The sequence below is a fragment of the Neovison vison genome, chromosome 10 (genome assembly GCF_020171115.1).
Source record: "Neovison vison isolate M4711 chromosome 10, ASM_NN_V1, whole genome shotgun sequence".
Taxonomy (NCBI): domain Eukaryota; kingdom Metazoa; phylum Chordata; class Mammalia; order Carnivora; family Mustelidae; genus Neogale; species Neogale vison.
Genome location: NC_058100.1, coordinates 51562244 through 51582348, shown reverse-complemented (window position 1 = coordinate 51582348; position 20105 = coordinate 51562244). Strand labels below are relative to the sequence as shown.

At 38.4% G+C, this 20105-nt stretch overlaps 1 protein-coding gene across 1 annotated transcript in view; it reads right to left on the bottom strand.

Annotated features, from left to right (window-relative positions):
- Positions 1 to 20105, bottom strand: part of RNF2 (ring finger protein 2) — a 44686-nt gene that overhangs the window by 8590 nt on the left and 15991 nt on the right. Inside the window, exons 2-3 of the mRNA XM_044267289.1 lie at positions 3050 to 3138; positions 192 to 352 (exon numbers count right to left, since the gene is read on the bottom strand). Of these exons, the coding sequence (XP_044123224.1) occupies positions 192 to 352; positions 3050 to 3136 (248 nt within the window). The 5' untranslated portion in view covers positions 3137 to 3138. The remainder of the gene's footprint in view (positions 1 to 191; positions 353 to 3049; positions 3139 to 20105) is intronic.

The following is a 20105-nucleotide window of genomic DNA, read 5'->3' as shown; positions in this document are numbered from 1 at the left end:
CTCAAATACTCATGCTATAAAGCTTTTTAAACTGTATAAAACCAACTATTTCAAAACAAAGATTCTCCAATAATTAAAACTTAGATTTAGAAAAATTTCCAATTCTCAAATGAATACTTCGTATTTCTCAAAACCCATGTAAGCACCATGTTGGTATAATTAAATACCTAGTATAACTCATTTCAACATACCCACTTCTGAGGGCTGTGATAATGCAGTCTGCACAAAAACGATGTAAACACTCCTTTGTCGTCATGGTGTTTTTCAACATATCCAAACAAATTGGACACATTAATTCACTGTGTAGACTTCGAGGTGAAACCACAATTTCCAAGCCATCCGTTATTGCCTCCTATAGAAGAGTCACTTTAAAATTAAATGCTACCTATTTTTTTTTATTATGGACAAGTTCAAACATAACAAAAGAACAGAAAATGACAAAAATCAACTATGTGCCCATCACCCAGCCACCACCACTATCAACTCAGTTTTATCATAATCTTCCCCAACACACCAACCCCACCAATTATTTTAACGCTAAAAAATAACATTATAATGTGTTGAAAAGCCAAGTAACATAAAAAAAAAAAACACTGAATTTAGAATCAGATGCCTTACGTTCTAGTTCCAGCCATATTAACATGACTCTAAATAATAATTTAACACTGTCTTCTTACCTTCAAAATGAGGAAGGTAAAGCAAAATAAACTTTAATTCTTCTATCTCCAAAATTCTACCATTTTGATATATATTTCATGCCATCCATTTAAATATTTTAAGATTCCAATACAAGTATTTCTAATTTACACACAGTTTAACAGGGTTTCATTTTGAAAGCACTTCTTGAACCTTAAGTCTTGATCCACAGAAGCAGTTTTATACAAAGTGGTCAGGTTCTCAGGCTAACCTACAAACTAATTTAATCCACAGTACCAGTATTAGTATTTCTAACTGTTATGTGTAAAAATGTTTCAGTGCAAAAATGCATTTGGAGTTCCAGCACATCTCCCAAAGGCAGAGATGACTCCTGCTTTCTTCACCATTACCCACCTTTCCCACAAGGTGGCACTGAGCACAAATTATCTAGCTCTAAAGTTACCAATCCTGGCTCCTTTAGATTGAGGAAAGATGTCTAATAGGTGGCTCCTGAAGAGGAAGGTGCAGGTAGAAATAAAAGGCTTCCCATATGTTACTTCCTATTTTCACTGGCTTACCACACTTGTGTTTCCTCTACAGGGAAAGACACAGAAACTACTGTCCATTAAGATACTGTCCACAAAGGACTCAAGTAAAGTACCTTTACATTTACAATAACTACCACTATTTTTGAATGTCTTATTATGTCTCAACCTCTCTATAGAAAGCACTTTCAGTGTTTTTTACCTAATTCAATACACACAAACTTTTGATTCAGGAATTAAAACTTCCATTTCACAAATGAGAAAATTATCAGAGTATGACAATGACTCAGCTAGTAACCGAGTCTGTCCTTTTCCTCTTTAAAACTTGCCTAGCAAAATCCCAGCCCAGGATAAACTCGACCATCCACGTTCTTGATCTATGTACCTGTGCAGGTGTCTAGCACTGTGGCAGAAAAAGCAGGGGGGGGAGTCAACCAGACTGGTATCACTAAAAATTTCACAAGTCTCAAACTGGTGTTCAACACCCTCAGCAATAAGTTTCTCTTGTAACAAACTTGTTTTTTCCACGCTATTTCACACCTTTTCTTCTATCTGCAGAACTTCCTACATCTGAACATTCAAAAGTTTACCTTACCTCAAATTTCACTGCTGAGTTCTCTCATTTTCGGACCTTTTTATAAATCATTTTCTTTCTTGCTACAAAGAGAAAATATGCCTCTTTCTATCAAAAGTACCTTCCTTCCTCCCTTTTCAAGTATATCCTTTTGATTACTTTATTTGCTCTCAGGCTTCAGCAGTCTCTGGACTCTCCACTAGATCAGCCTAGAGTAAGTAGTATCTGCATGGGGCTGCTGTCTAGTGAAATCTGACCGATACACCTGAAAGCCATGCGGGCCACGGGGATGTCCTTGGTGCACCTCTTATCTCCCATCTTATAAACAAAATTTTAAAACTTCCCAATTCCATGTTTCCCTCCAGTTTCTACTCCCATTTCTCTGCTTCTCTACAGAATGAAACTTCTCTGAAAAATTACCTACACATTTTCTTTTTTCCCCCTTCAACACAGCACAATCGATTCAAGTGAATTTACTTCTGCCAAGGTCATGAAGTACACACTGCCACATACAACGTGTACTTCTGTAATCCTCACCTTACTCATCCTCTCAGTAGTGTTGAACACAGTAACTACACCCTCCCTCTTTAAGATGCCTCCTCTTAGAGTTTGGTCCTCTCTCCATCTCCTCTTTTTCTTTACTTTGCCTATTCCTTCTCAGTCACCTCTGCCAGCTTCTTTTCCATTTTTTCCTTTATTTCTAAACGTTGAAGCTCCTTGGATGAAATTCTGGGCCCCTCTGCTTATCTCTCTCTCTCTAGGTGATCTTATCCTATTTTCATTGCTTAAAATGTGCTGACACCCCCCAAAATTTTATATTTCGTACAGACCCCTAGGTTAACATTTCTGCCTGCCTAACAGGCATCTGAAAATGAGTTCAGTTTAAGCATGTTTATCTCCTTCAAACTTGCTTCTCCCCCAGTCTTTCCCATCTTTCCCTTCTTAATCTCTCTAGTGCCCCCTCCCATTGTTATAGCACTGAGCACTTTTCCCGTTTACACTTCTCAAATGTGTACTTCTGTGGATTTATTCATTTAATGTCTCTAAATCCCATAAGCTCGCACCTCATCTATTTTATTCACTTCACCTAGTGCCTAGTGTAAGACCTGGTATAGAGTATACACTGACATTATTTGTTGAATCAATGAATGAAGTGTAAACCAAACATACACAAGACTACCTATATATAAGTTCATTATTATCATTTTGTTCTTTCAAGCTTTCATTTTCTAAAAATGTATCCCAGTTTCCACATGTGTTATATTTCCCCCAAATTTATCTTAGTCTTCATTACCTGAGGTGTTCGTTGTAATTCATATAAACTGAGTTCCCATGTTTTGCTTAATGGTTGAGTTCCGTTTGTCTGCACAGCCTGAGACATTGCTAAGAATAAAAAGAAAAGAAAAATAATTTCAGTATCCAGAAGGAAAGTAAATCTCAAAACTGATTTTTTGGAATTGTGAATCCTAAAAATAATCAAATGACACACCAGCTCCTCAAAAACTGAAAGTGCAAGAATCTTTTCATTTATAAATATGAGCTATCTGAGTGCAAGACACCATGACTGATCTCTGAATGCCTAACAGGTAGCACAAAGAAAGACCTAAAATTATTACTGAATATCCAGAAATCAAGTCTTAATCCCAAACAAGAAGTATGCTTCTAAAATTCACGGTCCTGGAACTTAGAACTATACCAGGAAAACTTAAGACTCTCCAGTATGGTCAATTCTTGCCAGAGATAACAAAATCTACTTCATAGTACTTTAAACTCCTGATCATTCTGCCTCTACTTTCACAGCTCCACTCATGAAAAAAATCCCCTACTTGATATAATACATCAGTTTATAATGTATAGAAAGCTCTTCCTAATGCTGAACCTAAAACTGCTACCTATTCAGTCCACAGCTGCCCTCTGGAGGCACACGGATTATGACTAATGATTTTTCTGTATGACAGTCTTTCAAATATTTGGGTACTGTTACGTATCCCACCTGATTTTTCTTTCCTTTTGGCCAAACATTCTAGTTCTGCCTATGGCCACCATCTAATGTGATTTCAAGGTCTCCTCACCACCCTGATATTAATTCTGCCTCTCCCCTCTAGTTATAAATAAACTGAACAATGGTAAGGCCAATTTCTATGCTTGTCTTTGAATGGGATCTAGGATACATGAGAAGAAGATGGTCTTAGAAAACTAACTCTTGGGACACCTGGGTGGCTCAGTCTGAGCTGCCATCAGCTCAGGTCAAGATCCTAGGGTCCTGGGATCCAGCCCCACATCAGGCTCCCTGCTCAGCGGGAAGCCTGCTTCTCCCTCTCCCTCTGCTTGTGTTCGTCTCTCGCTGTGTCTCTCTCTGTCAAATAAATAAATAGAAAAAGAACTCAATCAGCAATTAGCGCAACTTTGCTTTGAGAACTAAAAGCACTTCTAAAAGCTATTCTAGCCCCCTCTAAAATTCTATATACCTTGCCTCTTCTTTTAACAAAAGCCACATTCCATATGAAGTTTCTCCCTTGCCCAAGCACAAAATTTGAAATAAATATAATGAAATGTTTCAAATGAGCAAGTTGTGGGGTTTTTTGTTTGTTTGGTTTTTTTTTTTTTAACAATTTCAAGACTGGGGTGCCTGGGTGGCTTAGTTGGCTAAGCCTCTGCCTTCAGCTCAGGTCATTATCAGAGTTCCAGGGATTGAGGCCTGCATTGGGTTCCCTGCTCAGCAGAGAGCGTGCTTCTCCCTCTGCTCCTCCTCCTGCTCATGCTCTCTCAAATAAATTTTTAAAATCCTTAAAAAAAGAAGTTTTACAATTTCAAGGCCATCCGCTGAGCGTATCTTGAGTATTCTCAGTCGTTTTGCTTATCAGAAGTAGTGGACTCCCAAACAAGCAAAAATTCCTTGAGCCTCTGTGCTTCCTGGTAGATACACATGCCATTATTTCTGCCATAAATCCTACCACAACATAATGAATCTCTCAGAGAACTAAAATTACTCAGGTGGAATTTCTAATAATTTCAAATCCTAATCCCATGTCCCAACCTTTAACTGTTAACCTAAGGTACACTATAAACAGAATAGTCCTTTCTTCTGTCTCCAGAAAGCTCCCCCAGCAAATTAACGGGAACCATCAAATAAAAGCCTTCTGCTGAAGGCTCACTTCTAGAGATATCAGCTCTCCTGAACATAAACAAATTATATCTGATTTAGATATCTGTATTCCTGTGGCAACAAGATTCAGGAAATAATTCACAAGTTAGTTGTAGATGCAGATTTTCCTGTATTTGGAAAAAATGGGATTTCTGTGGCTTTGGTAAGTTTTCCAGTCTTTCTGTTTGTGTCTATATTACAATCATATGCTTCCTGGTATCTGGAGTCTTAACTGCTATTGCATGGATGTTACCTTACCAAACAATACAGCAGGTTATCCTGAGACCCAAAAAAAAGATACAATCTTGCTGACTGTCAAAGCCACAATCTCTATTGAGAACATATCAGCAGTGTAGATCTCAATAATATCTAGTGGCCTCTCCTGTGACCTGGCCAAGGAGGGTCAATGGAAACTAAGATTTAAAAATTCCTTTTTTTTTTTTTTTTGGTCTCAAGATATAATTAACACACACAGAAGAAGTATATACCTAATATGTGGCCTAAAGGCCATGCTCTATATGTGTAAAAGGAAGCTCAGATTTCTACTTTTGGCAGTCACTAAACAGAAAAGCTTTCAAGAATTAGTTCCTCTTTATGTCAATATACTGTGTCATTTAAATTTAATCTAAACTCTACCCTTCCCCAAAATCACTTAAAACCTTTCTTCTACTTTCATTTGGTTAGAAGCCGCATTTCCGCTTGTCCAAGCCAAGAATGTGAAACACATATAGCTTCTGTTTTTCGTAAGAGAATGAACTCTCATTTTAATGAACAGTATTTGGGAGTTATCTATGTACAGATATTACTAATATATAGACAGAGAAAACAAGAATGGGTCACCTAGGAATAATTATAACCTGAAAGGACGGAGAGAAGACATGAAGCCAGAGAAGATGAGAAATGAGGTCAGAAAAAGTAATCTTAGAAATTCTTTGCAGCAACAGGAATGTGCTTCCTGGATGACTACTTCCTGATGATCTTTGCAGTACAACAGAAAAAGATCTACGTCTACCTGGCCCAATACCCAACTTACAACACCTCAATTATACTTGAATAAGAGATATCCAACAAACTGCCCAAATAGGCTTTCACTCTTGTGGAGAGAATGTACGAATGAAAAGTAAGCATTAGTCTGGACAAGATAACTTGGGAGAAATAGAAAATAAATTTGATAAAAAACTTAGTTACAGGCAGATTTTGAAAGCTTGCAGCTTCAATAACCAAAGTTGAAGAAAAAGCAATACGATATTCCCAATATTCTTGTAGTGACTGAAAATACCTGGCACTTTCATGCTGACTTATGTGTCTTCACATGTATGGCAGATCATGCAATCCTTCTGCAAGGGGCTCAAAGTTATCTCAGAAGCTTTTTGAAGATAGCACCCCCAAGAAGTGACTACCCAGAATGAGGAGAATATGCAAAAAGAGATGAGAAATTCTTACATGTTATACATAGCAAGATTTAATAAGTTTATCTTTTTTCAAAGATTTGAGAGAGATTCAGAGAGCACACGTGTGTTGGGGACAGGGAGCAGAGGGAGGGAGAGGGACAAGCAGACCCCACACTGAGCACAAAGCTGGCTGCGGGCAATCCCAGGACTTGGAGCTCACAACCTGAAATGAAACCAAGAGTCAGACACCCAACCAACTGGGCCACCCAGGCACCCCAAGTTTATCTTTTTTAAAACAAGAAAAAGGTTAGACTTCTGGTTTCCAGTTCCACATGTTAGTCACCACTTTGTCCTAACAAGTAAAAAACTGTAGAGTCTAGAAAATCAAAAACTCTTCTTGAGTCCATAAGCAAGGAGACAACCCAAGAAAACCACTGCCCCTAAGACAGGAAAGATAAAATACAGGGAATCTCAGCTTACCAGAGCAATTCAGGAGTGGAAACTCCAACAGGAATTAGTGTCAGGTAGGGAAGTCTAAAGTGCAATAAAAATAAATTGCTGGGCACCTACGTGGCTCCGTGGGCTGAGCATCTAACTCTTGATTTTGGTTCAGGTCATGATATCAGAGTCGTGAAAGAAGTCCCACGTTGGGCTCCATGCACTGTGTGTGAAGTCGACTTGGGATCCTCTCTCTCTCCTACCCCTCCTGCTTTTTCTCTAAGTAAATAAATAAGATCTTTAAAAAATTGCTGGAGGCTCAGGGCAAAGAAGTCTGATAGTTTAAAAACTCCAGGAGGACTCAGTCATAGGAGAACCCCCAAAATACTATGAAATTTACCTCCAGAAGCTTGACCAGAGTCCCACAGGAAATAATTGGAAAAATCCCCCTTATGCTTGCCTGAGCAGTATGTTCTTCTTAACAAGGCCTACCCTTAGGAAAAACTAGCTAAATTTTTTTTTTAATATTTTTATTTATTTATTTGACAGAGAGAGATCACAAGTAGACAGAGAAGCAGGCAGAGAGAGAGAGAGGAAGGGAAGCAGGCTCCCCCGCCGAGCAGAGAGCCCGACGTGGGACTCGATCCCAGGACCCTGAAATCATGACCTGAACCGAAGGCAGCGGCTTAATCCACTGAGCCACCCAGGCGCCCCAGGAAAAACTAGTTAATCAGAACCAAACATGCTGGGATATTATCAGAACCTAAATGACCTAGGAAAGAGCAATACCCAACTCCACCCTATTCTAGCCATCCTGTCCCACCTAAGTGGGGAGGGAAATAACTGAGAACCACTAATGAAGCCCATAGTCCATACTATTAGTCTCACTAAAAGACTGAGACCTAATTATAAAACTATAGAGCCCTACCTCTCCCCTTACATCTCACTACCACATAACTAAAGGCCTATTTACAGCAGTTCATTGTACCCAGTACATCATGTCTGGCCATCTAGAAAAAAAATGACAAGGCATACTAACGGCAAAAACACAATCTGAAGATATAAAGCAAGCATCAGAAGTAGACATGGCAAAACAGTCCTGGAATTATCACACCAGGAATGTAAAGGGCTCTAATAAGTAAAGTAGACCTAAGAACACGTGGGCAATGTAAGCAGAGAGATAGAAATCCTGAGAAAAAAACAATAAGTAATGCTAAAGATCAAAACACTGTAACAGACATGAAGAATGCCTTTGATGGGCTTATTAGTAGCCTAGATACTGCTCAGGCAAGAGCTCTTGAGCTAGAGGATGACAAGATCAATAGAATCCTCAAAAACTGAAAAGGAAAAAGAACAAAGACTGGAAAAAAAAAAAAAAAGAACAGAATATCCAAGAACTGTGAGTTAACCTCAAAAGATTTAACTACATGTAATGGGAATATGAGGAGGAGAAAGGAACAGAAGAAATCATTAAAACAGTAATGACTGTTTTAATGACTCCCAAAATTAATGTCAGATATCACATCATAGATCCAGGAAGCTCAGAGAACTCCCAGCAGAATAAATGCCAAAAACACTACACCATGGCACGTAATTTTCATACTACAGAAATTCAAAGATGAAGGAAAAAAAGCCTGAAAGAAGCCAGAGGAAATGGTTACGCTTGCAAATAAATAAATAAAATTTTTAAAGATCAAAAAAACCAAAGTACAATTTATATCACATTATAGTTGCTTACAAATCTACCCTTCTAGCTGGACTGAAATACTATCTTCTCCCATGCTAGAAAGCCTGCTTTTCAACAGAAGTTAAATAAATGACTGAGGGAAGATACTCAGAAAGGAAAAAATGAACCTCACATGATACATAACAGTAGAGAATGAATGCTTACTAAAGCTGATCTTAACATGATTTAACCAGGCATCTTCAAATTGGGGTATGCATGTATATTCCTGACCTAGACAAAAGCTTTCCAGTGTGTTATCCAGGGCTAGGACAGTTTTCCAATAATTTAATTTACAGGTTATCAATTTTCCTGAAGTCTTTCTATCCAAACGACCTAAGAATAGGCCTATGTATCTGGATGGGTCCCTCTCCTTCCCTAATCCTTTCATAAGTTTAGAAATCGTTCATTCACTCACTCAAATACTGATTTATCTACTGCGCACCATGCACTGTACAAGGTGCTAGAAATACCAACAATAAACAGAACAAACATGCGTACAACAAACTAATAATTCTTGAGTGCCATATAAAAGATACAAAAAGGGGCTCTGGGTTACATAATCAATAGGAGAAAGGGAACTATTTAAGGCAGGACAATCAAGGGACGCCTGAGTGCCTCAGTTAACCCTCGGCCTTTGGCTCAGGTCATGATCCCAGAGTCCTGGAATCAAGCCCCACATCTCCCCACATCAGGCTCCCTGCTCACTGGGGAGCCTGCTACTCCCTCTCCTCCCCACTCGTGTGCTCTCTCTCACTATCTCTCTCTTTCAAATAAATAAATAAAAATCTTATTTAAAATTTAAAAAAAAGCTTTTGCACAGCAAAAGAAAACAGTCAACAAAACCAAAAGACAACCAACAGGATGGGAGAAGATATTTGCAAATTCTTACCAGATAAAGGGCTAGTATCCAAAATCTATTAAGAACTTACCAAACTCTATACCCAAAGCACAAATAATCCAATCAAGAAATGGGCAGAGAGGGGTGCCTGAGTGGCTCAGTGGGTTAAAGCCTCTGCCTTCAGCTCAGGTCATGATCCCAGGATCCTGATATCCAGCCCCACATCAGGCTCTTTGCTCAGCAGGGAGCCTGCTTCCCTTCCTCTCGCTCTTCCTGCCTCTCTGTCTACTTATGATCTCTGTCAAATAAATTCAAAAAATCTTTAAAAAAAAAAAAAAAAAAAGAGGGACGCTTGGGTGGCTCAGTTGGTTAAGCAGCTGCCTTCGGTTCAGGTCATGATCCCAGCGCCAGGCTCACTCTCAGTCTCTCTCTCTCTCTCTGACAAATAAATAAATAAACTCTTTAAAAAAAAAAAAAAGAAGAAGAAGAAGAAAAGAAATGGGCAGAGGACATGAACAGACATTTCTCCAAAGATACAGAGATGGCCAAAAGACACATGAAAAAATGCTCAACATCACTTGGCATCAGGGAAATACAAATCAAAACCACAATCCGCTACCACCTCTACACCAGGGAGAATGGCTAAAATCAGCAAGTCAGGAAACAGATGCGGGAAAGGATAGAGAAAATGGAACCCTCCTACACTGCTGGTGGGAATGCAAGCTGGTATAGCCACTCTGGAAAACAGTATGGCGCTTCCTCAAAAAGTTAAAAATAGAGCTACCCTATGACCCAACAAATGCACTACTAGGTATCTACCCCAAAGATACAAATGTCGTGAAGTGTATAAACATTGCACCCCAATGTTTACAGCAGCAATGTCCACAATAGCCAAAATATGGAAAGAGCCTAGATATGAATATATATATATATATATTGCACGCTATATAGCGTGCAACTGACTACTACTCAGCCACCAAAAAATGAAGTCTTGCCATTTGCAATGACATGGATGGAACCAGAGGGTATTATGCTAAGCAAAATAAGGCAATCGGAGAAAGACAATTATCACATGATCTCACTATATGTGGAATTTAAGAAACAAAACAGAGGATCACAGGAGAAGAGAGGAAAAAAATAAAACAAAATGAAATAAGAGAGGGAGACAAACCATAAGAGACTCTTAATTGTAAGAAACAAACTGAGGGCTGAGAGGGGATGGTTGGGAGGGATGGGGCAACTGGCTGATGGACATTAAGAAGGGCATGTGATGTAATGAGCACTGGGTGTTACATAAGACTGATAAATCACTGACCTCTACCTCTGAAACTAATAATACATGCTAAATTAAATTTTTTAAAAATGAGAAAAAATATGATTTACTCCCCAAAAAAGTATTAATAGTAGACAGACACATTAGCCCAGAACTTCAATACATATATACATACTTATACATATATATGTATATACACATATATATACATATTTTTTAACATACACAGGTACTTTAAACTCTGAAATAATCTCATTTATTTATCTTTTTAAAAAATTCAATAAAATTAACGGTTATGAATCAAAAAACTGTATCTGACAAATAGATGCCAATGAAAGAAAATATACCAAAAGAACGGTCTCTGCTCTTTAGCCAAATCAAAAATAACACTGTACTGTATTGGCTGAATCTTCACCTCTCAAAGGAGCCTGAATCTGTCAAAAGTTCTGACCTTGTAATGCTTCTCTCAGGAAATCTATCCAACAAAAATTCTCATACAGGTGTGCAATAAACATATATACAAGAATGGTGATCACAGCATTGTTTGTGACAGCAAAAAAATCGTAGAAGTCTGTATGTGTCTGTCAATAGGAATATGGCTAAATGGGATACAGACGAAGCTATATAGCTATACATGCTGACACAGAATTCAACATACATATACAACATACATTAACTTTTTAAAAAGCATGTTGCAAGGCACCTGGGTGGCTCAGTGGGTTAAGCCTCTGCCTTCGGCTCAGGTCATGATCTCAGGGTCCTGGGATCAGGCCCTGCAGCAGGCTCTCTGCTCAGCGGGAGCCTGCTTCCCCCTCCCTCTCTGCCTGCCTCTGCCTACTTGTGATTGTGATCTCTCTGTGTAAAATAAAAAAATAAAATCTTAAAAAAAAAAAAAAAAAAAAAGCACGTTGCAGGGCGAAATGCACGGAACATGACCCTATTTTAGAAATACCAGAAAAAAAAACAAAACCAAACACCTCAATGTACATTTGTGATTTTGAGTTCTGTTCACTCTGTTTCATCCATATTTGCCATCCTTCTATCTATCTTGCCAAGCTCATTCTCATTTTAGAATTTTTTTACTGGTGCATCCTTTCCATCTGGAACTGAATGCTTTGGTCCTACCCCTCCCCCTAAGATCTTGCCATTGCTACCTCCTTCATGTATTCTAACAAAAATTCTATCTTTGCCATTTGCTCATGTCTCCTCTCTTTCTTTTTCATCACAGCACTTTTATAGTCTCTAAGCCCCCTGAATGCAGAATATTTATCTTATTCACCACAATGTCCCCAAAACCCTGCACTGTGCTTGGCATATAGGAGTTAATAAATATTTGCTGTAGAACTCAGCAGTGATCACTCAATAAAGGAGCTAAAATTAGACAACCTTAACATTTCATATTTTCATAACCAAACACACATACTTCAAAATAACATGGTAAAAAAGACAAAGGGAAAATCTATCAGTTGGTCTGTTTTCTATATATAGAGAAAGTATCTTTATATATCTACATAGTTAGAGCTACCAGAGCATACAAATCTGTCCTACAAAAGAGAAGTCTTGAAAAATTAAAGATAACTGAATAGATAAGAGATTTACCTCTTTAGAAGTATATGTTTATACTTCAGGGGGTATAAGACTATGGAGACATTCACGGATTGTAAATTCTAACACCTGTCTGATCTCCCTACCCCTCCCCACATTCATTTACATTCCAAAGTGTAAGAAACAGGATCTTCCCCTCTGGAACCACTGAGAATTTGTTCATATTGAAAGCAAAGGTCTCCCTCCCTCTTTCAGGAGGGAGCAAACATCTAGACAAGCTCCCAGATTCATGTTCTTCAGATTCCTTACCTACCAAATGAACATCCCGGTTTCACTGCATCACTGAGAGGGGAGAACTGGGGCAACAGGGTTATTACTTTAATAATTAATCCATCCCTGCCTGAGAAATTTTGTGTTTACTGTCAGGAAAACAAGAATACAGCTTTTAAAAATTTATCATTCTATTATAAATTTGGCTCCTAAAATTTAACACTGTAATTCAAGCTTTAAGAAAAATAATTTTTTTTAGGGGCACCTGGATGGTTCAGTCGTTAAGCATCTGCCTTTGGCTCAGGTCATGATCCCAGGGTCCTGGGATTGAGGCCCACATCAGGCTCCCTGATCGGCGGGAAGCCTGCTTCTCCCTCTCCCACTACCTCTGCTTGTGTTCCCTCTCTCACTGTGTCTCTCTCTGTCAAATAAATAAGCAAAATCTTTAAAAAAAAAAAAAAAGACAATTTAAAAAAAATCAATTTTCAGGACAAGAATACATGAAGTCTCCAGCTTGAAAACTAAAATTTCCATCCTAAGCTTTTCCATTAAAAACATACTATAGAGGTGCCTGGGTGACTCAGGCGGTTAAGAAGCCAATACTCAAATTTGGCCCTGGTCATGATCATTGGCCTCTGAGATCAGCAGGGAGTCTGCTTCTCTCCCTCTACTTTTGCTCCCTCCCTGCTTGCATGATCACTCACTCTCCCCCCATCTCCAAAATAATTAAAATAAAATCTTAAAAAAAAAAAAATACATATACTTAGGTGCGCCTGGGTGGCATAGTTAAGTGTCGAACTCTTGGTTTCAGCTCAGGTCACTGGGTGTGGAACCTGCTTGGGATCCTCCCTCTTCCCCCTCCACCCCCACCCCCGTCCCATCCTCTCTGTCCCACCAGCAAGCATATCCTCTTCTCCCTATAATAAATAAATCTTTAAACAACAACAACAAAAAAGACATGCACACTATCCTTTAAACTTTTTTTTTAAGATTTTTTTAAATTTATTCATTTGAGAGACAGAGACAGAGGGAGCACAAGCATGGGGAGAGGCAGAAGCAGACTTCCTGCTGAGCTGGGAGCTGGATGTGGCACTCGATCCCAGAACCTGGAGATCATGACCGAAGCCCAAGGCAGACGCTTAACTGACTAAGCCACCAAAGCACCCTAAAAACATACTATACTGGGGCGCCTGGGTGGCTCAGTGGTTAAATCCTCTGCCTTCGGCTCAGGTCATGATCTCAGGGTCCTGGGATCGAGCCCCACATCGGGCTCTCTGCTCAGCGGGGAACCTGCTTCCTCCTCTCTCTCTTCCTGCCTCTCTGCCTACCTGTGATCTCTGCCTGTCAAATAAATAAATAAAATATTTAAAAAAAAAAAAAACATACTATACTTAAGTAATGAATTTAATGAAGTGTATGAACTACTGAAAAATTTGCACACTAGGTTCAATCACATTATGGATTAGTCTTCTGAAGACTAGTCTAAGAACCTAACCACTAATCACAACACTGTTCCTACATACATATTCTTTTAACAGTGCCTGGCAAAAAGAGGCTTCCTAAAGTACCATTTTTTTTAAAAGATTTCATTTATTTATTTGACAGATAGAGATCACAAGTAGGCAGAGAGAGAGAGAGAGAGAGAGGGAGGGAGGAGGAAGCAGGCTCCCCGCTGAGCAGAGAGCCAGACATGGGGCTAAATCCCAGGACCCTGGGAACATAACCTGAGCTGAAGGCAGAGGCTTTAACCCACTGAGCCACCCAGATGCCCTGCCATTTTTTTTTTTTTAAATCCCACCCCTAATCTACAATCCTTTAACTGGTCAAGGGGAATTTAAAAAATCATGGTCAAGTCTTGTGGCGCTTGGGTGGCTCAGTGGGTTGGGCCGCTGCCTTCAGCTCAGGTCATGATCCCAGAGTCCTGGGATGGAGTCCCGCATCGGGCTCTCTGCTCAGCGGGGAGCCTGCTTCCTCCTCTCTCTCTCTGCCTGCCTCTCTGCCTACATGTAATCTCTCTCTGTCAAATAAATAAATAAAATCTTAAAAAAAAAAAAAAAATCATGGTCAAGTCTATTAGAGATTACATGTGGCAAAGAACAGGTTTCTGAAAAACAGAAAACAATAATAATAATAAAACATTCAATTCTTTGAGACCCCCCCCAAGACCCTCAACTCCCTTGAATAAGCCATACATTTGCTCCTGAGACCATTCTCTAGCTCCCCTAGAAGGAAAAATGGACAGACTAAATCATAAATTCCTCAACAATAAGGACAGAGAACTCTGTATTTTAGGTATGTCTTTATTTTATGGTACAACAAACAAAACAACCAGAAAGTACAGTAAATGATTTTTGGAACTGAATCAGCTTACATATGCATCATAATACTGGCTGCTACTGGTTATGGACCTATATTCAAATTTTTTCTTTCTTTTTTTTTTTTTTAAATCTGCAAAGTGACAGAAATGTTCAGGGTCATTGGCAAAGTTGAATGAGGTGTTCATATAAAGTGCCTAGCATATTTCATGAATGATGGCCATAAAACGGAGAGGGCATCATTTCCTTGATTTATTTCAATAAATAAGAATTCTTATTTCTCAGCCCCCGGCCACCCAAAATATAAAAGACCAGGAAGAAAAACTACTTAGCCACTCCCTAATGTACTAAAAATATTACATTAATCACGTTTTTAAAAAATTAAATTACTTTAGAAAAAAACATAAAAATGTTTGGTTATGTGCTTCATGTGATTAAAAAAAAAAAATCAAACAGCAGGCCAATTAATCCAAGACTACTCTTTAAGGCCTTTTCAGTAACAAAAAATTGCCAGAAAGAGATTTGTCCGTTGCCTGCTGCTAGTAAACTGTATGGGCTGAATATTAAGTGTAGCTCCTGGAAGTTAAAAGAAAAAGAGAAATACTAAATAGAGACATTGCTGGCCCAGACTTTATTAGAAACTTGTAGAATCTTTTAAAAAGGGACATAAAGTAACATAAAGAAGCTCATCCTGAACCACAGTTTTGCAGAACATTCAAAGACATTCAAATGTCTCTTGGATTATCCCTCCCTCTTTGAACACTCTTTGAGGGACTAAGATAATATAGGACAGGTACATCTGAGTCTGATCATTAAGTGTATAAGACGAGGGGCGCCTGGGTGGCTCTGTCAGTTAAGTGTCTGCCTTTCAGCTCAGGTCATGATCTTGGGGTCCTGGGATGATTACTGCATCAGGCTCCCTGCTCAGTGTGAAGTCTGCTTGTCTCCCTCTCTCTGCCCACCCCCATGCTCTCGCACTCTCTCTCTAACAATAAAATCTTTTTTAAAAAGAAAAAAAAAATCTTACATGGCCTTTATTTATCGTCTGGTCAGAGTCCCACTACGCCAAAGTCTTAACTGAGACCCTAGTACATGCTGGGTCACAGTGAACTTGTAACATAATTCTCAGTAAAAGCTTCATGTGTACATTTTCTGTAATATATTGAAAGAAAAATTCGTATTAAATAGAAACTGTGCAGCCAAAAAGGCTGGCCATGTGTTGTAAAATTTTAGGAGTCTAAACTGTATTCTTACCAAAGTATAGCTGTAACAAAGCAACCACAAGGGAGCTTCCAGACCAGATAATATACTTTACCCAAAAAAGGAGGTTTTAAATATAAATTATTTTGAGCTAAAACTTCAAAGTTCTGTGTCAAAGAATGTTCACCAGTTGCTTTAATCATAAAAACTGCCTGGTGTACAGAATATTTTAAATAGAATTAAAGACTAATATGAGTAAGTTATAAATGACAGCTCCCCCACCAAAGGAGAAAGAGTTTACGTAAATGGAGTTGTTTAAAAAGGTCCATTTGCACTTTGAAAAAAGATTGCTGTATCAATTTCCTACAACTCTAACAAATTACCATACTCTCTTACTTCTGGAGGCCCAAAGTCCTAAATCAGTACCACTGGCCCAAAATTAAGGTACTGGCAGGGCTCTGCTTCTTCGAGAGGTTTTATTGGAAATTCTGTTGTTTCTTCCAGCTGGCATTCCTTCCCTTGTGGCCACATTGCCTCCTCTTCTGTATAAGTAATCTCCCTCTGCCTCACTCAAAAGATACAGAATGACATTTAGAGCCCACCCAGATAATCTGGGATAATCTCTTCATAACAAGACCTTTAATTTAATGACATTTGCAAAGACTTCCTCACACACACAATCCAGCCCCAAACAAAGTAACATTACAGATTTCAAGGATTAGAATGTGGACATTTTGGAAGAGTCCATTTTTCAGCCTACCAAACTTGCCAAAGCAAGCTTAAATGTATAACCAATTCCTTGAAGCCAACACTTATGTCTTTATCCTGCATTGATTTGTTTCCTTCGTTTTTCAAATTGTAAAATATATATAAAAAAATACAGTAACTTTAAATTAGATTATCCCATCTTCCCATGAAGCATCTTTCCTCATTTGAGATTTGCTTCCCTAAGTACTATGAAACAAAACTAAGAAACTCTTTATTTTTAAACAAGAAATATATCTTTTTCTTTCATGGTTATTGTCCTTTCTGAACATAAAGTAAGTACACATAATTTCAAATTAGCTCTCTCAAGCTTTAGCATTTTTCTTTTCCTCTTTATACAACTTGTGAATGAGCATTTGTTCCTTAATTAAAACACTGCTTGCTTACAGGATACAGGTGTTCAATTTTAGAAACTATTCAAGGCTAGGCAAACCAGGGAGCAATAATAAATTCTGACTAAGCAATCCAACTGCCATCATAACGTTGCCTGCAGTATCACCTCATAAAAACCACTTGCAGCAGTTTAATCTAAAACTACAGCTGTAAAACAGACATTAATTTTTGTAAGCTTCTAGAGTAAAGACACAAAGGCAGTATTCTTTATTGAAAAAGATACCACTGTACTAAACATCTGGAATACTCATCAAAATTACTTTGGTAACCTAACATCATCTTTATTTAAAAAGGTAACATAGGGGTGCCTGTGTCGCTCCGTGGATTAAGCCTCTACCTTCTAAGTCATGATCCTGGGACCGAGCCTGGCATCGGGCTCTCTGCTCAGCAGGGAGCCTGCTTCCCCCTCTGTCTCTGTCTGCCTCTCTGGCTACTTGTGATCTCTCTCTCTGTCAAATAAATAAATAAAATCTTTTTTTAAAAAATAAATAAATAAGTGAAAAATAAAAAGGCAATATAATCAATTCCTAATAGGATTATATTTTTTGCGTATTGCAGAGCAGAGCAGGAAACTTTCAAAGATGACTTACCAAATCTTCATTATCCAATCTTAAGTTTTCAAGCACTGGTAACAAGGTTTTCTAGTCTTATATAACAGAGTTATTGTTATAGGGAAAATAATTGTTTAAAGAATTTTTAAAGCACCAATTAAAATGCAGCTCTAGATAATTAGTGTGATCTGTGCCGTCCTACCATACTTATGACCCATCACTATCTCATCTCCTCTAACACTACTTCATTTTCCTGAACCCCCACCGTCCCCCCAACAAGTTTCTTAATGACCCAATTCAGTCTCTCCTACCAAGGTCTAATATTAGTCAACACCAGTTGAAACAGCAGCAGCCATCTTATTTTCCTTCTGCTCCCTCTGCCTATCCATATTAGAAGCTAGCTAACAGACCCATAAAGAAAAACAGCTGAGCTCAGCAATTTAGGAAACATTTACTGAAAACTACCATGTGATAGGAAAAGAGACCCTCCAACTGCTCATTGACTAGTGGGTCCTGAACATGCTTTCAATACCATTTGGTAAATGCTACAAGAGTACCAAAAACCAAACCAAAACAAACAACAATAGTCAAATGGAAAACCAGAAAGGTTTCCCAGAGAAAGAGATTCTTCCTTGAAAGAAGAGACTTTTTAAGGTCAAGTGGAAGTTAACCAAATGAGGAAAGAGAAGCAGTCCAGAAGGCTCATCATAATAAGCAAAGGCACAACTCAGTATGGTGTGCTGGGGAACTCTAACTAGATCACTATTAAATGAGTGAAAAGAGAGAGGGAGGGAGTGAAGCTGAAGAATTAAACTGTGGACCAGATCAGGGAAGCCTAAAAGCCATGCAAAGGTCTCAGGAAAAATCTACAATTCAATGACAAGGTGAGATTTGCTTCGGAGACAGACCAACTCTGGTAACAGTGGAGGATGGACTTGCAGGAGGCAAGAATACCAGTTAAACAGCTTGTGCAATATTTCAAATAAGAAATGAATACAATGAGTCTGTTAATACTAAGGGTGAATTAGGGGCAGCAGAGCTGCAAAATACGTAGGAGGCAAAATACTTGGAGTATAGGAAAAGAGAAAGAAAGGAGAAGAAGAAAGCCATAAATTCCCAAAGTTGTGGCTGTTAAGATTTTGATACAAAAAAAAAGTGAGAAACCAAAAAGGAAATGGTATTTTTGCCCCTTCTATTCAACATACTATACTGAAAGTCTACCCACATCAATTAGGCATCCACACTAGAAAAGAAAAATTATGTTTACATATGATATGATTTTATTGATAGTGAACCCTACAGACTCCACAAAAAAAGTTAAAAACTAAACTGATTAAATGAATTGAGCAAAATTGCAGGGAGGGGTCAACATACAAAAAACAACTGCATTTCTATATACTAAATAAACAGTCTAAAAAGGACATCAAGAAAAAAAATTCCATTTGCAAAAGTATCAAAAAGAATACTAGGAATAAACTTAACTAAAGCAAAGATTTGTACACAGAAAATTATAAACACTGTTGAAAGACATTAAGTAAATATAAAGATATCCCATCCTATTTTCATGGATCAGAAGACTTAATATTGTTAAGATGACAATAATACCCAAAGCAATCTACAGATTCAACACAATTCCTATCAAAATCCTGATGGCGCTTACAGAAATCAAAAAACCCATCCTAATACTCGTATAGAAAATCAAGGAGGGGCGCCTGGGTGGCTCAGTGGGTTAAGCATCTGCCTTCGTCTCAGGTCCCGATTGATCTCCACATCCTGGGATTCAGCCCTGAGTCAGGGTCCCTACCAGCAAGGAGTCTGCTTATCTCTCTTTCTCCCTCTCTCAAATAAATAAATAAAATCCTTAAAAAAAAAAAAAAAAAGAATCTCAAGAAACCCCAAACAACCAAAATAACCCTAAAAGCGAACAAGTTCGATGACTCAATACTTCCTGATTTCAAAACATACTACAAAGCTACAGGAATCAAACTAACTGGCTATTGATACAAAGAGAGACATATCGACCGATCAAAGGAGTAGAATACAAAGCCCAGAAGTAAATCCTCACATACATGGGAAGTTATTTTGACACAAATGCCAGGACCATTCAACAGGGGAAGGTCAGTTTTTTCAACATAAACAACTGGGAAAACTGGATATCCCCACATGCAAAAAGAACAAGGCTCGACCATAACCTTCTATCATTTATAAAAATTAAAACAGATCAGGGGCGCCTGGGTGGCTCAGTGGGTTAAAGCCTCTGCCTTCAGCCCAGGTCATGATTCCAGGGTTCTGGGATAGAGCCCCACAGCTCTCTTCCCTTCCTCTCTCTCTGCCTGCCTCTCTGCCTACTTGTGATCTCTGTCTGTCAAATAAATAAATAAAATCTTAAAAAAAATAAAAAATAAAACAGATCAAAGATCTAAAGGTTAAGAACTAAGACTATAAAACTCTTAGAAGAAAACATGAAGAAACTTTTCAGGACACTGAATTTAACAATGGT